The 21458-nt window shown below is 36.0% G+C and overlaps 1 protein-coding gene and 1 long non-coding RNA gene across 5 annotated transcripts; both read left to right on the top strand.

Annotated features, from left to right (window-relative positions):
* The first annotated feature begins 1316 nt into the window (after positions 1–1316).
* On the top strand, positions 1317–4614 carry LOC109163925. Of its 2 annotated transcripts, XR_002051353.1 has the most exons (4): positions 1318–1582; positions 1983–2082; positions 2865–2940; positions 4393–4614. It is a non-coding gene; the product is annotated as an uncharacterized LOC109163925 (long non-coding RNA). The 2 variants fall into 2 exon arrangements; XR_002051352.1 differs by having other exon boundaries at positions 1317–2082.
* Positions 4615–14464: 9850 nt separating this feature from the next.
* On the top strand, positions 14465–20059 carry LOC109163929 (transcription factor GTE8-like). Of its 3 annotated transcripts, XM_019312649.1 has the most exons (11): positions 14465–14819; positions 15085–16404; positions 16509–16557; positions 16646–16786; positions 17959–18026; positions 18157–18223; positions 18576–18656; positions 18760–18875; positions 18968–19034; positions 19151–19281; positions 19371–20059. In XM_019312649.1, the coding sequence occupies exons 2-11, from the start codon at positions 15166–15168 to the stop codon at positions 19641–19643; spliced, it is 2232 nt and encodes a 743-aa protein (XP_019168194.1). In that variant the 5' UTR covers positions 14465–14819; positions 15085–15165; the 3' UTR covers positions 19644–20059. The 3 variants fall into 3 exon arrangements, with proteins under 3 accessions (XP_019168194.1, XP_019168196.1, XP_019168197.1); XM_019312651.1 differs by lacking the exon at positions 16646–16786; XM_019312652.1 differs by lacking the exon at positions 19371–20059 and having other exon boundaries at positions 18968–19065; positions 19100–19173.
* Positions 20060–21458: the final 1399 nt, after the last annotated feature.

The following is a 21458-nucleotide window of genomic DNA, read 5'->3' as shown; positions in this document are numbered from 1 at the left end:
ATTGGATTAAAGATTCTACTTTAATTTTATAGTAAAAAGTAATTGTGTTACTTAATATGATATCTTAATTATATTTACAGGTTATGCTCTACAGTGTTAAGTTTATGCAATCCATCCTCAGTTACGAAAGTAAGTTTTCCTAACCTGCTCATTATTCATTTTCTTTTAAGACGTAGGACAGTATGTAACTTGTAGAACTCTCAATGCATTGATAATTTTTTTTTTTTTTTTTTGTTTTAGCTATGCAATAGTTATCTATGTGTATGAATTTTTACACAAATCTGTTGAGTATATACATTAATTTTGACTGTTTAAGTTGTACTGACAGTATGTAACTGGTATAATTCTCAATGCATGATTAGTTGTACTACAATATTTCTTGTATTAGGCTTAAAATAGACTTTGTTGTTTGTAATGAAAAAAAATACTCTTTATTTCTTCAAATAAAAAAAAATTACAGCATTCTAATTAGTATGCTTCCATCTTTCAGTCAATTCGTTTAGGGTTTCTTATGCATGACTGTTGTCCAATTCGAAATTGATCAATTTTTCATACTGTAATCTCTTCTCCTTAGTAAGAATAGTTAAGCATGCAGATCGATTCTCATAGATAAAATCTCTTAATTTCAGATTTGTATGATTCACCGCAATTAGGGTTCTAAATCGTGTTCTTTTTAATGCTGCTCTAAAAACACCAGATTGAGAAGTTACGGTTAAGTGTGTTTTTTTCATGTGCTAAATGCTATAAATATATTATTATTCACACAAACACTCACCTATAATCTACTTTTTGAGGAGTAATCTCTAATCTATTTTTCATACTGTAATCTCTAATCTATTTTTTTTTTTATGGACATACTGGAGTTATTGGAGGAGATGGAGAGCATAAACAGAATCGGAAAGCAATAGGGATGCAAAAATGAAGCTTCATTTAAAGTATGAAAAAAGATAAGTTTCGAACTTACCTTTATTTTGCTCACTTGGTTTCCTTTTGATGCCTATAATTGTTGACTTAGTAATCTTCTTCATTGCATTGTCTATTGTGTGTACTTGCAACTGCTAATGTCAATTGTCTCTCTGGCTGAGGTCTCAAACTGGAAAACTATTTTTGTAGTTAGATGGGGCAGCTATCAGTAGATTGGTTCATTGTAGCAAATTTATATTTTTTCAATGATTTTGCGATTCGAAGTGGAACTGAAGGGTTTTCTCTTAATAGTAATGATAGCTGGCCATCAATTATATTTAATATCTAAAGAATGTTTTACTTTCCCTAAGAATGATTAGTTTTTACTTCACAGCCCAATAATTCCATTTTATTCAATTTTTGTATATAAGTTTGTAGAATATTGAACACATTGCTTCTTTGCTTCTAATTGTCTAAAAATCTTTTTTGTGCCAGTGTATCCTTTCCTTTTGGTGTTGTTCTTTAATATTGGACACACAATTTCTAACCTGTTTTTATTTTTTTTCTTATTTTGTTGAGGATGGAATAACCAAAGCTCTGGATACATTGAAGAGAATGAAGCAGAAAATAAGACATCAATCAAAGAAACTAAAAGCAGCATGGTGATCTAAGCAAATAGGTTAACATTTTACATTTATTTTCCTGACTTTAGATTAGTTTTTAACAAATTGTTCTCAATTTTAGACCCAGTTCATATACATCAACTCGGACCTTTATTTGATTGTTGGATGAATATACCATTAATCCAAAACTTTTTGGAATTCTTTGTTTCAGCTATCAGTCTTCTAGTAACTTAAAGTATCCAATTTGCATTAGTTAGTGTATTTAATTGTTGTATATAAGTCATTATATAGAACAATTAAGGATAAGTTAACATTAAATTTTATTGTATCCTTCCCTTTATAAATATCTCTAAAAATGTTTTTTGTGCCAGTGTATCCTTTCCTTTTGGTGTTGTTCTTTAATACAGTAATACAATTTCTAACCTGTTTTTTTTTTCTTTGTCTTATTTTGTTGAGGATGGAATAACCCAAGCTCTGGTGGAATTGTAGAGAATCAAGCAGAAAATAAGACATCAATCAAAGAAACTAAAAGCAGCATGGGGATCTAAGCAAATAGGTTAAGATTTTATATTTTTTTTCCTGTTCTTTAGATTAGTTTGTATGCATATAATTGCATAGTTTGTAAGTTTGTTCATTTTAGTTTGCAAGGCAATAGAAACTTTTAATTAAACAGAATTTTGTTAACAAATTGTCCTCAATTTTAGACCCAGTTCATATACTTCAAATTGGCCCTTTCTTTGATTGTTGGATGAATATACCATTAATCCAATACTTTTTGGAATTCTTTGTTTCAGCTATCAGTCTTCTAGTGTATATATATAAGTCATTCTATAGAACAATTAAGAGCTTTGGTAGAGTAATGAAACTATTTAGATACATAAATAATTCCTGAAGCTTAACCTAAGAGCAGTACTTACTGTATTATTTAAATTGCACCACATTTAAAAATATTTCAAAAGTTAAGGATGTTTTCCAAATTTTTTTGACTTAGATTTTTTTTTTTAAAATTACTTTTTTTTTTTATTCTATATCACAGAAGATTAAAGTTAGGTGTAGTATCAAAGTATTTCTTCTAATTTAAGGATATTCTAACAGATTGAGTGTTTCTATGCTACTGTGCTTTATTGGAGCCAATAGATTTGGTAGATTAAGAATCAGGCACTACCCTATGATTAGTAGTTTGTTTCTCAATATGGATTCTTTGAAAGCTTAACCTAAGATTAGTACTTAGATTCTGAAGTTGAACAATTTTATTTTTAATTTTAGTTAACTTTATTTTGTATTACAAAGATTTCACTTAAGTGATGCGTATTAATTCATTTTCATATGTGCTAGCAGTTTTTGGTAGAAACCAGCATGGACCAAAATTGGATTTGAGAGTTGCAAACACAGTAAAAGAAGAACTTGCAAATAGGTGAGTAAACCTATCTTTATATTTTAGGCACAAGTTATTTAGTTCTAAGAGGTTATACTTGTATTAGAAAGTTTTAAAAAGTTCTTGCCATTCAATGTTCTTAGTATCTTTACACAGTTTTATAGGAGAAGTTTAATATCTAATGGAACCTATACAAAACTACATCTACAAAGTATAAGTTCCTTGCCAAATTTTGTCCCTTGTTTCTGCATTTTAAAACCTATCATCCTTCCCAATCACTTGAAATGAAGTTAGAAAATCTGCAAAACAGGTTATAATAGTAGCAGTAGAGGCACCAATATATGGTAACAATGAGTTAAGCAATCTCATCAAGACAGTAAACCATAATTAGAAAATATCCCAAAAATAATCTTTAATAATGAGGGATCAACAGGATTAGAACTAAAAATATTGTTCAGAGATCATCAGGATTAAATAAACCATAATAAGAACAAAAAAAATCAGTCTTTAAGTCTGGATAGGGCAGGTCCACAACAATCAGTTTCAACCAAGGTCACAATTACATTTTTTCCTTTTTAATTTGTGCTTCCTTCAACTTCTTCCTACTTTTGGATGATGAAAACTCATCCAAAAGTGACCTTTTAATATCTCCTGAGTTGTCAGCATTGTCATCTACTTCCTTTTGTGAGGCTTGAATAGAGGCAGGACTATGGCTTGAATAGAGGCAGGACTATTAACTTCCACTCCAATAGAGGCTTCCTATTATTAACAAAATCAGTAAACCAATTTAGCCACCATCATAAAAAAAAAAAAAAATATTCTAGAGCAGTAAGGATATGAAAGGCTTACTTCAGAGATTGCATCACTGTTTGTTTCCTCCTCAACCACCCTTCCAATCACATCTGCCAATTTAACAAAATATTAGAAAACACTACTAAAAATAGATTAAGGAAGATATTAGTAGTTAAAAAAGTAAAGATAGTAACAATCAATTCCTTGTCATTCACATCAGCAGGATCTTTCAAAGCCAAAAAACTCTTTAGCCAAAACATTTTGCAAGGAAAGCCATTAGAATGTATCTCCTTCACTTGTGTTCTATAGTTGAATTTGATTAGGAAGTCATGTTGTGTAATCTTGTAGACATAGTAGTTTGTAGAAGCCCTGAAGTTCTTGATTTCAAATACTTTCCCTTCTTTGATTATATCTCTATACTTTCCAATGTCCTTTTTAATAATACTGGCATGAATGTAGTCTCCCTGCGAATAAAATAGACAAAAAATTTTACACAGCAAAAGATCATTAGGTTAGTAGATAGCATATCATGAATGTAGTCTCCCCGGCAAAAACCTAAAAAAAATTTATACACATTTATAGACCATTAGATTTGTAGATAGCATGAATATGATTTTTTGAAAATAAAGAACACTACCTCTTCATCATGGAACAATACTTCCACGCTCTTACTGGCCTGCCCTTCTCCCCTTTTCTCAGGCACTTCATAGACCCTTACTGCTCTCACCCGGATTGCCCTGAGCTGGTGTTCCGACTTGATATTCTTGACAGCAACGAACATGCTTGGCATCTTGACAGACCAATACTATTTCGAAAAGGAAGTAAACTGAACTTAATGTGTGAAGGATTTTTGCCCTGAAGAACCGGGGTATTTATACAGGTTCATAATTCAAATTTACCATTGATTTTGATCAGCAGCCAATGTTTTGGAATTCGCACATCTCATTGAATGTGTATTTGCAGATTGCAACTCTGCATATTCCGTGTAATATGTATAATATTCTCTTGTTATTTACTTGCATGTATCTTCGAAATTGTAGGCCTGATGCGTTTCTAATATTTATTTTGTTTAAACTTCCAAGAGTTCTACATTAATTGAACTCCTTGGGAGCCAAGGAGTGTATGCTAAGTTAATACGAATAGTTGCCTTTTGAAAACGGCTGTGCGTACTACCAATGCATAATCACATAACACGCGCAGAACAAATAACCTCTTAGATGGATAAATATCAATAAACCAAAACTGCGTCGTTTTCATTGGGCGGGAAACAATGATTGGCAAAACTTATTGCTTTATTATAGAGTTAGATTAGATTAGATGTTGGTATTAACAATATTTAATTTTCACAAGACCATATGGTATATGTGTGTGTATATATATATATATATATATATATATATATATATATATATATATATATATATATATATGAATATGAATTGCAACTATGTTGATGTTAGGTTATGTATTTTTTAATAAATAATATTATTATAATATTATCCAATATTCATTCCGTGCATCGCATGGGTAGCATACTAGGAGTAGACATACTCAAGATCAAATATGTATACCGCTAGTTGCGATTAATAATAGTAACTTTTTGTATCATACTATTTTCAATTATTAAATTAAATATTGTAAATACTATATCATAATTATTTTGTCATATACTTAATAAAAATGTAATTTTAAACAATTAAATTGTGGTTAATGTTTTCTTCTTCTGTACTTCAAATACCATTATTAAAAATATTTTTTACCTATTCTAACATTACAAACAAATCTTTAATATTTAGTCTGTGCATCGCACGGGACAATACTAGTTTTAAAATAAAGACAGTTCAAAATCGCGAACCGGGTCTGGAACTGCTGGTTCACGATTCAGGATCTAACTTTTCCAATTCATAATTTTAATCAACTGAAGTCCAAATATTGGGTTCTGCATCTGAATCATAACCGGAAACTTTTAATTCGATTGCTATAGTGTCCGGTTTAGTTCGAATTGAACCGTGATTATCCATACGTATAAGCAATAATTTGTTGGACAAGAAAAATAAATAAAAGGTTTACTTTAAGGGTAGAAATGTCAATTTAATATATCAGGGGAAGAAACCGCCACTTTTAAAATAATTGAGAAGGCTAATGTGCTTATATAAACAACGTAGGGGGAAATGTGCTATAACCATATAATTCAAGGGAAAAAAGTGACATTTTCCCATTTTCCTTTTATTTTACTAGGACTAGAACTAGGAAATGGGTATTTACGATTTGATGATGGTAAAAATTTGTGTGATATTGTCTCACGGAGTCACAAATCGTGTAATATTTATTATTACATTTGCTAGTATAAATATTACATTTGCATATTGATATGATTCGTCTCACAAATAAAGATCTGTAAGACATCTCACACAAAGGTGACCCTTTGATGATATATATAAAATAAACTTCATTCTTTATAAATTATAGAGAAAGTGGTTAAATAGGCTCTCAAACTTTACTTGAAAAATCAATTAGGCCTTCAAACTTTTTAAAGTTGTAAGTACATAAACATCTCAATTTAGTTCATCAAGGCCCAATTACGGCCTAAGCGGCCGCCTAGGCGCTAGGCACCTCTAAGTTGTGGTGATTCCCCCTAGGCGTCCATCTAGGCCCCTAACTCGACCGACTCAACTGAGTCGGCAGCGAACTAGGTCAAATTCGGTCGAGTTAACTCGGACGACTCGGCCTTGCTAATTTTTTATTTTCATTATATATATATATATATATATATATATATATATATATATATATATATATATATATATATATATATATATATATATATATATGTGTGTGTGTGTGTGTGTGTATGTGTGTGTGTGTGTGTGAGAGAGAGAGAGAGAGAGAGAGAGAGAGAGAGAGAGAGAGAGACATACACCCACACACGTGCATTGTTTTTTTTTTTTTTTTTTTTTTTTTTAAGTTAGCCACCTAGGTGCTAGACACTACTCTATTGCCGACTAGCGCCTAGCGCATACTACAACCATGCTTGTATTACCAGGTCACTAAAATTTTGGCAGTTGTCCGGCAATAAAAATTGACGACGGAGACCAAGCATCGCCGGAGAAGGCGTGGCCACTATCGGCGACTAGAGATGACGACCATTTTGAATTGTAAATAATATTACTTAAACCTCGTTAATCAAATCAAACATATAAAATGAGACGAATAGGATATTATTTTCGCCACATGTATTCATTTTATTGAAAAATGTGTAATGTCAAAGTAAAAAAGAAAGAGCACGTGTAATACCCCATTCGTCTTATTTTACATGTTTGGTTCAATTAACGAGATTTTAGTGAAATTATTTTTAATTTAATTTTTTATAATAGTAATTAAAATATTAGTCATTTTACCCTTTTTCATTTCTTTTCCGACGAGGTGCTTCCAGCCAAATCTTTTCTTTCCTTATTCTCAATCTCAAGCAGAGCAGAGCTCTGGCATTGGAGGCTAACATTTCCGGCCAAAGAGAGGGAATAACAAGACCACGGCGAGGACGGCGGTCACGGTGAGGACGACATCTCTTTCTTCTCCGACGAGTGGAATAGTATTGGATGGCCGCACAGAGTCCGCCGAACACCTTTGTGGTTTTCGAGTGGTCCTTGGAGTGCATCGGGGCTAATATCACCGACCTGCCAGCCACCTCGTACTTTCTCGGTTGCCTGGTCGGCGGACTCGCGCTCTCCACGTTCGCCGACACCTTCATTGGGCAGAAGAAAATGCTTGAATGGCTGCAGAACCTTCGATTTGGTCCTCCACGATGGTTCCCCAACGTCAGTGGTGCCTAGTCTAAGGAGGCTACCAGTCAAAATGCTTTGGTCATTGATTTCGTTAAGCTCGCAAAAGTGGCGTTTAGATTTGTTTTGGTTTTAAAAGTGGCATTGAGCCGCTTCGCCTATACTTTCGAAGCTGGGAGAACTCGCCCGAAACAACTGAAACATGGTAGACTCGCCGGAGAAGAAGAAAAGAGATGTGAAATGACTAAAATACCCTCATTATTTCAACTATTAAAATTTCTCGACGAAATTTGGCTGGCAATTTGACCGGAGTGACCAAAATTGACAAAAATTACATACTCAAGGTACTAAATTGACACTTTTGAAAGTTAGGTGCTGAAATTAACAAAACCCCTATAGTCATATGACCAAAATTGAAATTTTCTCTATTTAGAAACTATATTAAAAGCTCTATTAAACACCAAAAAATATATATATGAAAGAAAATAAGTAAAGAAGAAATGATTCATTTGACTAATAAATTACAAGTATAATAAGTAATTTTTTGTTTGAAATACTCATGATTATTTACAACGTAGTATATGTTATATGTTATATATAGAGGTGACGACGGTTCGGTTCCGGTTCTGAACTGGCAGTTCACGGTTCCACCAAATCACAAACCAGAACCGGAACCGAAACCTTATATTAAGGGTTTCATGAACCGGTGGTTTCGTTTAGAACCGTCGGTCCTAATCAGGTTTGTCCTTTTTTGTTTGTTTGTTTTTTTTTTAAAAAAAAAAAAATTGTATGCTTTGTTGCGCACAATTTTACTGGAACAAAAGAAACGAAGTGGATGTCAAAAATAAGGTTTGAACCATCTACCTTATAAAGCAAGAGCTTTACCCACTAAGTTACATGCACAATTATGTTAATATTAACTTAATGTTCAATACAATCAGTTTACAAGTTTCAAATAAAAGATATAAGCCACGAAGGTGAGGATCGAACATGTGTCCTTAGGTAATGTTGGATGCTATGCAAAAATAACAAGCCAATCTGTCTAACTTACTTAGCTATGTTTATGTTGTAAAAATAGTATTTATAATCTTATTTCTAGCTCTATAAATAGTTAAATACCCATCCTTCAAGGCTTCAACTCCATGCTATCATTATTATTATTATTTATTTATAACAAATTTATAATTCCTTTTTGAAAGATTCAAACTTCAATTCTTCAAAAAGAATTGAAGTTTGAATCTCTTGAGTCATGACTTGTTCGCTAGGGGCCACTTCGCCTTTTTTTTTTTTAAATTTTTTTTTTTCACGGTTTGGAACTAGAATTGTCTGGTTCCGGTTCCAGAATTTCTTGAACCTTAACCGGAACCTTATTGGTTCTGGTTTGGTTAGCACAGTACCGGTTACGGTTCGAACCTTCAGTTCGAACCGAACCGTGGTCACCCCTAGTTATATACTTTCTCAATACCCACTCTATGGACCATACTGATGTGGTAAGTGGTCTGGGGTGAATCAGACTGATGACTTTGGTAAGTACTTGGGTCTCCCATATTTCGTGGGTCATAATAAAAGGACCGTCTTTGCGTACATTGAAGATAAAATTAAACAGAGGATTGGGTCATGGAACAAGAAACTTCTGTCACGGGCTGGTAAAGAGATCCTGTTAAAAAGTGTGGCTCATGCAATGCCTACTTTTTCTATGAGCGTATTTTTGCTGCTTGACTCTCTCTGTGTGGCTATTGAGCGAATGATGCAAAGGTTTTGGTGGGGTACCGAAGGCAGTAATGGAGGTGGTATTCATTGGATGACATATGATAGACTTTGCACTCCTAAGAGCTTAGGAGGATTAGATTTCAAGGATCTGAGAGCATTTAATCTGGCTATGTTGGTTAAGCAAGGTTGGCATTTTCTCACTAAGCCCTCCTCGTTAGTGGCACGTGTTTATAAAGCCAGGTACTACCCTAAAACTTCTTTTGTTGGTGCAATATTGAGTAATAACCCGGGTTCTTGTTGGAGGGGTATTTTTGCTGCAAAAGATTTATTTTATGATGGTTTATGTAACAACCCAAAATTTCATTTTATAAATCCGGTATTAAGAAATCTCAAAATAGCCTTTTTCACTCCATTTAACATTTTTTTGCGATCAATCGGTGTTTGAATAAAATATTTTCGTCACATTTTAAATTAATTTGACACCAAAAATGGATTCTATTCAAAAATTCATAAGTTTTCGAGTACTTCGCGTACCAAGATTTTAAATCGAGAAATTTATCTGAGTGAGACCGGGAGAATTCAAAAAGATTTTAAACAAGTGTTCATCCAAATAGCTTTTTGAGAAAATTCACTTTCTACCCCAAAGTATTTAAAGATAGGTTCATGTTGCATGGTGGACCACTATACATCCAAAATCCCTTTCCTGATTCATCTTCTAGCTTATGAAATTACTCCTTTGCCCTCAACCAATCATTGATGATCAACCTAGGGTTTTGAACCCTATATAAACCACATTATTCCATATTGATTCCCTGATCTCTTTCTTTGCCTCTCCCCACCATTTCTGCCAAGAAAAAGAGGAGAAACAACATCATAGTAAGCTCATTTCATCCTTCAATCCTAGCCTTCATTTCTTTTCTAGTTTCTTTAATCTTTGAGGTTCTAGGCTAAGGTTGTATGGTGTGTTTGGGAAGTATAGGTGGTGAAGGACGCTCAAGCAAGATAGAGAGGAAGAAGAGATCCAAGTTATAAGAAAGACTACAAGAGGTATAACCCCATGGATTCCTCTTTAAAATTGGCTCTGTGAAGCCTTAGTTTTGAGTAGAAATGAGTAGAAACTATGAGATGTTGTTGTGTTTATGCTTAGAAGCGATATAGTATTTGTTTCTGAGTTGTTGAGATTGTTTTGGAATTGTTTGGATTGGATTTTGCAGATGAAAAACCATCTGGTGCACAACACAGTGTGCACCAGATCAGATGGACGGCCCTAGCCGCGGCCCATCAGGAGGGCCGCCGGCTAGAGCCGTAGTGGCACGGGACTAGGGCACGGCCCTAGAGGAGGGTCGTTGCCTAGTCCCGGTGAAGTAACGGTGTGTGAGGGGCGGACCATGAGGAGTCCCGCCCCAAGCCCCTGACTTTAATTCTGAGAAGAATCTGTGTAGTGGCCGGGCCCTTGTGGCTTGGCTCTTCGGGACCGTCTCGACGCACGTTTTGGCTTTGATTTCGTTGAATTTGGATTAAAAACGAGTATGTTATGAAGGATTTTGTGAAGAATTGCTACACAGAGTATATGTTTGCTAAGTTACTGTGTATGAGAAATATTTGACTATGTGATCTGATGATATTTTTGTGTTTAGTAAAGAAACATGATTATTTGAGAATATGATTTATTATAAAAGCATGATTAGTTTGAGATATTTGATCCATGAGAAATGAAGCATATGTTGTTGCTAGAATGTATAGAATTTGCTATGTTGCAAACCGAGCATGATATTATGTTCTTAAATACTTCATGATACCTTATACATGATTTAGGAGCATGTTATAACGCATTTTGGCATTTCACACATGTCATCTTTCAAAATGCAAAAGGGGCCAACGTGGGCCCAAGTAATATTTTCAAAAACCATAAGCATGTGGTTTATCATTCCTTGATGCATTTAAAAGTAGTAGAATTGTTGCATGCATGAGAGTGATGCATGAGAGATATATTTATGTATTATCTATATTGGTGAGGTTTGGAGGATACCATTTGAACTATGTCCTCTCGGGAGATATTTATGGACATTGCGGTCCCAGTATATGTAACGTGGCATATTCCCACATTACGAGGTTGGAAACTTCCCGCCAGGCTTGAAATCCTGGTTAGGGGGTGTGCACACTGTTAGTTCGATACCTGATTCCACAGAGTTGAACCACGAGATTGGTTCCGTAGACGGTAGGAGATATTGGGTCGGATTTATGTCGTTCCCGATGGGGTAATTCATGCTTCGGTGAGACCCTAAGCCGTCTACGAGTATAAGAGAAAGAAAGAGAGTCAACAGAGACTCAAGAAAGAGAGTCAACAGAGACTCAAGAACGAGAGTCAATAAAGACTCAAGAGAAAGAAAGAGAGTCAAGAGAGACTCAAGAAAGTAAGAAAGAGACCTCCACAGAAAGTACTCTATTTTATAAAAGAGTGTATGAGTATTTATATATATATATAATGCACGAGATTGCATATGAGCATGTGTATATTATTGCACTAGATTGCATAAGAGTATGATTACAATGTTGCACTAGATTGCATAAGAGTATGATTACAATGTTGCAATAGATTGCATAAGAGTATGATTATAATGTTGCACGAGATTGCATATAAGCATGAGTATATTATTGCACTAGATTGCATAAAAGTATGATTATAGTGTTATATGAGATTGCATGTGAGTAGAGCATCGTATGAGATTTTATAATGAGAAGTTTGACTTAAGATATTCCTTTGAGCATGTTTATCTTGTTGTACTAGAAGCTCTACTTATCAAGTTATGCGATGTGAATGTGAAAGCATGAGAATACCTGTTATATGGTCTATTAGCATGATCCTACCTGTAAGCATGATTTGCTTGATAAGTTATTTGAGAAGTCTATATGTTGATGAATCTATGTGAACAGTCTTATACATATATGAGCATGTCAGCTGATATTATAGGGTGCAAGCATCTAGAAAGAATGTGATAAATCTAAAGATGATTTGAGATGAGCTTATTGCTAAAAAGAAATCAAATGTTTTCCAAGTAAATGCTGGAATGCTTTACAGGGTTGAGTGTGGTTATACTTAGTTTCGTGCTAACGGGTGTTTTTCCTATTTGTCTATGTGTTGCTTGCAAAACCCCTTTCAGGTGGGCCCAGCAGTGTGAAGAAGTCGAGTTACTTTAGTCTCGTAGATAGAGATATCTAAACTCTAGTTTGACTGATGTTTATGTATGGATTTTATAGACTTATCGACTGTATGTTTGAGGATTGATGTAGATTATATGGGGTGGCGTATTTCCACTTATGTTTTTAGTTTTATGATGGATGCCAGACTTTTACTTTATTTCTAGTTTTACCCCTTTAGCCTGTGCAATCACCATGGAGTGGTGGTTGTGGCGGTGACACTCCCACTATTTATCTTTTAGTTTTTCGCTGCTTAGTGATGTTAATGACTGTTTAGAGTTGTATTTAAGAGTTAGAAAAGTGGGGTGTTACAGTTTAAGACGTAGAATTGGGAATGGGGATTCCACTACAATTTGGGACTATCCTTGGCTCCCGGATGATATGAATCCGATGATCCAAACTATTATGCCCCTTTATCTTGTTGGTGCTAAAGTCCAGGGTTAATTGACCCGCCCACTAAGAAGTGAGATACTGCTATTCTGAATGATTTGTTCACCCAACAGGATGTGTACCTGATTTTGAAACTACGTATTAGTCTGGACTATATTGATTCACGGTATTGGACGGATGACCCCCGATGTTTTTTCTCTGTTAAAAGTGGTTATAGACGTGTTGTGAGGAGTTTTAACCCGATTGTTGATGGTTTTAATGGGTGGAATAAATTATGGAATCTCAAGACACCCCCGAGATGGACAACTTTTTTCTGGAGAGCTGTAACAAATACGCTACCCCCCACTACCAATTTATTACAAAAATGAATTGAAATCGAACCCACATGTCCTGCGTGTGCTCTGCATGAGGAAGATGTGTTGCATGTGTTTGTCCGTAGTGACTTGGCGAAATAGGTTTGGCTTGAGTCTAAACTGGTGATTCCAAATGCTACAGGTATCCGTTTTGACGAGTGGTTGGACCGCCTTCTTCATGCCTTTGACGAGGAGGACAATAATAAAGTAGCTGGAATTCTTTACCACCATTGGAATGCTAGAAATTCAACTGTTTGGAGGAGTTGTGTGCCACGCCCTTTGTCCATTCTCAGTTCTGCTGTCTCGACAGTGTCTAGCTGGAAGATTGTAGTACATCCAACCACATTGCCTCAACCTGCTACACAGCCACAATACCAGTCAAATCTCCCTCCTGGGATACGACGTTGTTTTGAGATGCTTCATGGGATAGCGGCACGGATAAAGCTTCAATGGGTGCTGTTTTATTTTCTTCGGATGGAGACTTTGTAGCTGCAACATTTGGCCTGCTCCCTCCTTGTGGATCGACTCTAATGGCGGAGACCATCGCGTGAAAACATGCCATTCTTACGGATTGTGATGTTCTTCGTAGCAATCTGCTGGCCTCTATCGAGATCCTTTCTTATATTGGTATATAGCTACTGAGGATTGCATTTCTTTGATGAATGAATTTGATTTTTGTCCTATTATTTATGTTCCTAGAACTACGAATATTGTTGCTCATACTTTAGCTATGTCTTGTAATTCCTCCCTCCAGGAAGACTCTTTTGTTTTGGAATTATGTTCCCCTGGACTCCATTCGGGATCTATTGCTTTAATATATTTTGATCGTTTTCCCTTAAAAAAAAAACTTTCTCAATCTCATTCTGTGACCACCCATTTAAAATGAGAGCAAATGTGTCATTACATAATATAGTAGTTGGCACATAATAAGTAAAATGAGACAAAAAAAAAGAGAAAAGAATATAATTTATAATCAAGATATTAAAGTAATGCATGCACATATTTATTTATTTAATTTCCAAATTTTCAATCTCTATTATCTATTTTTAAATTTTGTTTAATTTTTTTATTATCTATTTTTAATTTAAAAAAATGAAAAAATAAAGATAATTTATGGTTTTTAGTTTATAAAATTTATATTCCAATTCTAATGGTACCCTAAAAAAGTGCAATCTATCCTAAAATAAATATTACTTAAATTATCAGAGTGAGTAATACTAAAATAGGAAATTTAGGTTTAGATTAGTGATTAGTAAAAAAAAAGTGTGTAATCTGCGGGCCAGGTCCAAGGCACACCACATCCATCAGATCCAGATCCACGGCCGAAAATCTGAAGCACCGCTTCAGTGAAGCCGGAATCGAGATCTACGGCTCAGATCTTTAATAGGACGGCCGGGCTAGAAAACTCCTTCCTTTTCGTTTTTTCTCTCTCTCCGTGGAGCTGAGGGAGCTTTCCTCTGCTTTCAGCCGCTTCGATTGCGATCGCGATCGCCGCCGATACCGCATCCGTTTATCTCTGCTACTCTCCTCCTCCTCCTCCTAGGGTTTGCAAGAATTGCACTTTCTCTTTCTTATATATGTATTTTTTATAATTTGCCCGCCCCGAAATATATTTTGAATGTTAGGAATTGGATCGAATTGATGGAGGAATAGGGTTTCCTTCTCTGGTTGCCGAGTGAAAGCGCTCCGGATCCAGGTTTTAATTATTTTTTACTTTTAAATTTTGATTCTTAGGTTTATTAATCTTATTTATTCTTCAATCTAAATTCTTCTTGGATCAATAAAGAGATTGAATTCTAGGGGTAATGAAACTAGGTTTGTCTTTGCAATGTTGATCAATCAATCTATCTATTTCTATTGGAAGAAAGACCTATCAGTGTATATTGAAATTGGATAATATATAAAGGTGTAATTGCGTGTGATTCGTTTCTTTAGATTTATGGTACCGTGGTTAATTTCAGGGACTAGAATACCGAGGCTATGCGAAGATATGGGTATTGTGCCTAGTGGATAAAAGGAACCGTGGGAGTATGGTATGAAAGATGGTGTCGAAGAAGGATAGGTTTTCAGGAGGATATTCTGCTGGCTTTGCCACTAATTATGAGTTGGAAGATTCTGGCAGTTCGGGAAGAATTGATACAGAAATGGGGGTTTCACAGGCTTCAACTGCCCCTAGAAGAAAGTGGATTAATTTAAATTCTTCTTCTAATGATGGTTTTGCTGTGCCCCTACAAGTTATACCTTTGGCTCAACTCTCTCCATCTGAGAGATGGAACTTAGTACTGCAGTTGAAATCTGAACTCGAACGGACTCGTATTCTCCAGAAGAAAATTGATCTGCAGAGGACAAATACTGTCACTGCATCATCATGTAGTGACATCCTTAGCTGTAGCAATACTAAAAAACGGCCCTCAGTAGGGAACATTAAAAAATCTGTGGGCTCAGGAAAAAAATCTAGTTCGAATTCTCTTGGACAGAAGCCACGGGGATTGAATCCAGGTTCTTCAGGAAGGTTAGAGCCTGCAAAACTCGCTCCCGAACAATCAAGTTTGAATGCAACATTGCTCAAGCAATGTGGAAACCTGTTGAAAAATTTAATGACACATCAGCATGGTTGGGTGTTTAATGAGCCTGTTGATCCAGTGAAATTAAATATCCCAGATTATTTTACTGTCATTAAGCATCCAATGGATTTGGGAACAATAAAGAAGAAGCTAGCTTCTGGCCAGTACTCAAATCCACTAGACTTTCTTGCTGATGTGAGATTGACTTTTTCCAATGCCATGACCTACAATCCTCCTGGAAATCATGTCCATATCATGGCTGATACGCTGCGCAAGTTTTTTGAAATGAGATGGAAGCTTATTGAGAAAAAGATTCCAGTTAGTATTGCTGAATCAGCAGAAGTCAACTCTGGCCTGCATGAAGAAAGTGAAACTACTAAGCCTGTATCTTCAAAGCCTGTATCTTCTTCAAAGAAAAGGAAACTTTCTCCTGCACATCATATGGTAATCCCAGAACCACCTAAACTGAGGATGACTAATGAGGAGAAAAATAAATTAAGCCGAGAATTGGAAGCTTCATTGCCTGATTTACCAGATAATATAATTGAGTTTCTTAAGGAACAAAGTTCAAGTGGAACAGAGGCTGGAGACGATGAGATTGAGATTGATATTGATGTTCTCAGTGATGAAACATTATTCACGTTGAGAAAGTTGTTGGATGACTTTTTCCAACAGAAACAAAAAGACAATGCAAAAGCGGAAGCTTGTGAGATAGAGGTAGTTTATTATGACATATAATCTTCCCCTTTCAAACCATATGCTGCCATGAATAGGTTGTTATGTATGTATACTTGATTTTGCTTCTATTATGATTTTTTCAGCTCCAAAATGAATCGGGGTTTAGCAATTCATCCATGCAACTAGACAAAGGTTATTATTTTTTTAATTTGGCTTGTTTTTTTTTTCCTCCTGCTACCTTATATGCAGTATTCTCTTTTTATCCACCTTCAATTTATAGGTAATGATCTCGTTGAGGAGGAGATTGACATTGGTGGGAATGAACCTCCTGTCTCAAGTTATCCTCCAGTTGAAATTGAAAAGGATATTGCCTTACAAAGTAATGAGTGCATTAATGCTGGAGGTCCAACTGGTAATTCAGGTTAGGCTTTTAATACAATACCTTAGCAATTTGTGTTTGTTCTCATTGTTTATGATTAGTGCTGGCAAAAATGTTTCATTTGTCATGTGAAATACTCCTTGCAATCAAATTCTATTCATTTGAATGTTGAACTTTGTTCTTCAACATCTTGGGGTGGTCATTATATGGATGAAACCAAATTACAAATTTGTACAGAAGTGTCAAATGGTTCAGTTAGATTTTTATTGTCTATAGCACAACTTTTGTTCTGATTGATTTGACTTTTTTGGCATCTGGTTGTCTCAAACTGAACTGAACCTAAAACATTTTGATATTACAATTTATAATTTTGGAATTCCCTAGTGTTTTGCAGTTTTCTCCAATCTGCACCAGGAGTCTAAGCTAACCATTGTTATTCTTTCTTCCTGCCTTTTCTGCTTTTCTCTCTGATCTCTGGTTCCCTTTCCAGTTTCCCCCCCTCTCGTAACTAAAGCCTATCCCTTTTCCAATTACAGTATCTCTCTTTCTATCTCTGCCACATGCCCACATTATGGATTTAGTGGTTCTGATTATCTTATCTTAACAGCAAAAGGTTTTGTTCTTAAGTTGTCAGAAACCCCCTTGAATCTGAAAGCTAAAATATTGGATTGGTTAAAATGCAAAATTTGTATTGTAGTTTGATTTATGCTATTAGTGATAGCTGTCCTGAAATTGTTAATTTGGTTTGGTGCAAACTTCATGTACTGTAACAGCTGCAATTGCATTATTGTGTTACTATGTTGGGAGGACGTACTTAGACATTAAGTCGGTTGGCTGTTAAACCACCTTGAACTATGTACTATGTAGCTGCCGATAGTGAACAAATGTAGGACTTGGTTTTAGGACAGACTGGTTTAGTCCAAGCCTTTGGAATTCTTAATCTGTGAGGTGCCATTTCCTATATGTTAACCTGTGATCCACCTGTCTGTCAATTAAATTTTTGTGAGTTTCTGTGTGCTAATTTATGCTGTACTCGAGGACGCCACAGTGCCACAGCCTGTATGTGTACAGATGAATGATTTGTTGGGCACCATGTGAAGGGTTTGAATGAGAGGCCCAGGGTGAACTTACGTATCAAGACGACCATCAATTGCTGATTTGGTTGCATTTCCTGTGCCTGTGTTTTAATGATCTTGCATCTGTATTTGTTGCAGATTCAGATTCTAGTAGTTCTTCTGATGATGACTCAGATGGACACAAAGCTTCTGCTCTCTCAAAGCAGGTATAATTATTACCTTATAATGCATGTTAAACTGTGATGGTTATAACATCCTGAAGTTATCCTATCTTGTATGTATCAACCTGATATGGTTAGGGTTAATTAAAAAACTATTGGTCTTATGTGCTTGCAGGATCAGGCTTGTCTTGCAGCAAGCATAATAGATAGAAAAGGTGTTAATGATTTGGCTGATGGTGATGGTAAGTCCTTTGTCCCCCAAACTCCCTTCCTTACCTCAAAAAAGTTGTGTATTTTCTTGTTACTGGGCTTGTAGTTACTTGTACATGGCCAGTTTCACTTCATGTCTAGAAAGGACACAACATTGGCACTTAAGATATAGTATAAAAAGTTGGGAGGTCATAGTCAATTAGTCATCATTTTTCTTCTCTACTGATCCTGTTATTTGAATTTATCATTCTTCTTTTTTACTTTACACATGATTTGACTGCTGCATTGTCAGAGTTCATTTGTATAATGTCCTTTGAGCTTCTTTGCTTCCCCTTTGGGTCTTTTATTCGCTGCTGGTTAATTTCATCTTTGTGTTTTCTCTAGGTGTGATCAGTTTGTTTGACCAGGTTGAACAAAGCTCCCAACAGAAGCCAAATTCTTCTGAATTTGATGGGCAACAAGATGGTAAGAGTGAGATTATAGGGTTTCTATCTGTTTGAGTGGAATTGGTCTGCTAGTAATAAAGTTCCTAGAGGCTACATGTCATTGTCATCATTTTACCATTTAGGGGAGATCTCTCAGAATGATAGGCCAGCATCTCCTGAGAAGCTCTATAGAGCTGCTTTATTGAAGAACAGATTTGCAGACACAATTTTAAAGGCTCGAGAAAAGACACTTGGTCAGGTTGGTTAGCTGTCTGGTGTTGCCTTATTTACTTTTATGTTTTTGCATTTCTTTGTTTGGCATGAACATAGGACACTTGGTTGGTTGCACAGGGTGAGAAAGGAGATCCTGACCAACTCCGCCGTGAAAGGGAAGTGCTTGAGATGCAGAGGAAGAAAGGTGCATTCCTTATTCAACTCCTAAAAAGATTTAACAGTAACGGAGGCTATACTTCGTCAATAGAATCTTATTGATTGATTTGTGGATGTAATGAACCTATGTTGCACTGCTATCAGAGAAAGCTAGGCTACAGGCAGAAGCCAAAGCTGCTGAAGAGGCTCGAAAACGAGCAGAAGAGGAGGCTGCAGCTGAGGCCAAGAGAAAAAGGGAATTTGAAAGAGAAGCCGCAAGGCAAGCACTGCTCAAGGTAAGTTGACACCTTTTGAAGTCAGAGATAAGCACTCTGTCATACACTTTTGGGCTGTCTGTTGAACTTTCTTTTGGTTATATGCACAGATGGAACAGACCGTTGAAATCAATGAGAATTCCCGGTTCCTTGAGGATTTGGAGATGTTGAGGGTAGGCCCTACAGAACAACATAGCCCTCTAAATGAGTCCAGCCCACAACATTCGCTGGATGCTTTAGGCAGTTTCAAATTTACAGGCAGTAATCCTTTAGAACAACTCGGTCTGTATATGAAAGAAGATGATGATTTTGAAGAATGCGAGCCGCCACCATCCAGTGTTCCAAAAGACGCAAAGGATGTAGAGGAAGGAGAAATTGATTAGGGTTGGTTCGTCTAGTATGCCCAAGTATTTTCACCTCTACGGACGAAACATCCCCTCTCCGACCTTCACCAGAAAATGCCCCCCGAGTACAAAGCACTTGAACCTAACCCAGAGGTAATCATCATCACCATGAACCCAACCATGTTGTAATACTATATCAAGTGAAAAGGTGTTGCTAAAACCCATCCTCTTTTGAAATATGATGGGAATTGCAGGGCATTGAAATCTGAAAATAATGTGTACTTGAGATCATTAAACCATTGTGTTTGGTATGTGGTATGGTTGTAGTAGTGTAGGATGTAATTTGAGCATGTTGGTTCATCAACATTTAGCAACTGTAAAAGCCACAGGATTCTATATTATTTTTCCTTTTTAGATTTTTAGCAATTATGGGGTGCAAAGTGCTCCTTTCTATATGATTTCTTTTATTTTTTATTTTTTTAATTCTTAAACCAAGTTATGAAATATTTGAGCATTATAGTGAAGTGAATTTGCTATTAAAAATGAAGTTGAATCAAACAAAACAGTTCAATTTCTTAGACCAGATTGATTTAGTAATGCTGAAATCTGAAGACCCATATTTAGTGTTTTGTGCAACTTCTCCCTATAAGAATATCATCTTCTAATATCAAGATTCGGTAAGAATATCACATAAACATCAAGAACATCCTACAATCATCAAGAACATCATATAATCATCAAGAACACCATAATTATCAAGAACTTTTCATCATCAAGATCACCCATGGAATCATCAATAATAATATCACAAATCATCAATACACAATAATCTGGGAAAATCCTAAGAGGGGAATCATAGCTATGAAAATAGGTTTTGTTGAGACATGGGTTACCTCTTAGCCTTAATTAATTCCTTGGCTATGAAGTGTCTTTCTTTAAGCTTTCTTGCTTTCTTGATTTCTTCTAAGGGAATTCTTGGAGCTCTTTGGGGTGGTGGAGCGTTTATTGTGGGGGGGGGGGGGGGGGGGGGGGGTTCTAGGTGCCTCTTAAGTCCTTTATTTATATAATTAGGAGTCCTAGTTAGGAACTAATATTATAGGCTTGCTAATTCTATTTCTTTTGGGACTAAGGATTGAGTTTAGGGATAAGGGCCCGTGGACTATGGTGGGCCTTTCTTAATTAATTATTGTGATTTAATTCTTTCTTTTGGGTAATTGATTAAATGATTTAATTGATTTTAGGGATCGTAACACGGGGTGTTACAGTAACTGCCCAATGGGCTGACTTGGTTTTGGACGAGGATGAGGATGATGTGTTTGAGCCGGTCGGTGATGAGGCAGGAGTGACGGAGGGGGTGGAGGAGACGTAGACGGTCGTCGGCCGCTTTGTAACTACGAAGATGATTAAGGTTGAGTTCATGCGACAAGTTTTGGCTTCTGTATGGCAGTCGGTCAAAGGTGTCTAGATTTCGGAGTTGCAACCGAACTTGTTTTTATTTGTGTTTCGGCACAGAACTGATATGGAGTGTGTTCTTGAGGTGGGACCGTAGTCCTTTAATAACTTTATGTTGGTCTGTAGACAGGTCAAGGACGGTGTCATGCCCGGGGAGGTAGCGTTGGATTCGGTTGACATGTGGGTTCAGTGTCATGAACTTCCTATGGGTTATACCTCGGATGTTATTCTTGAGCATATAGGAAATTTCCTTGGTGGTTTTGTGCGTTGTGATGAACGTTTTGCTGGAGCACTATGGAGGACCTTTTATCGAATTAGGGTTTCGGTGCCTGTAATGAAACCCCTACGTCGACGCATGAAACTCTTGAAGCGTGACGAGATAACCTGTTGGGTGACATTCAA

Source organism: Ipomoea nil, unplaced genomic scaffold (assembly GCF_001879475.1).
Source record: "Ipomoea nil cultivar Tokyo-kokei standard unplaced genomic scaffold, Asagao_1.1 scaffold3050, whole genome shotgun sequence".
Lineage (NCBI taxonomy): Eukaryota > Viridiplantae > Streptophyta > Magnoliopsida > Solanales > Convolvulaceae > Ipomoea > Ipomoea nil.
This window is presented reverse-complemented; position numbering and strand designations above follow the sequence as displayed.

What these genes read in the sequence shown, in the direction of transcription:
- LOC109163929 (XM_019312649.1), top strand. Translation starts at nt 15,166, where the DNA reads ATGGTGTCGAAGAAGGATAGGTTTTCAGGAGGATATTCTGCTGGCTTT. An exon ending in CTTCTGCTCTCTCAAAGCAG is followed by an intron (nt 18,027 to 18,156) that starts GTATAATTATTA and finishes ATGTGCTTGCAG; the next exon opens with GATCAGGCTTGTCTTGCAGC. An exon ending in TGAGATGCAGAGGAAGAAAG is followed by an intron (nt 19,035 to 19,150) that starts GTGCATTCCTTA and finishes CACTGCTATCAG; the next exon opens with AGAAAGCTAGGCTACAGGCA.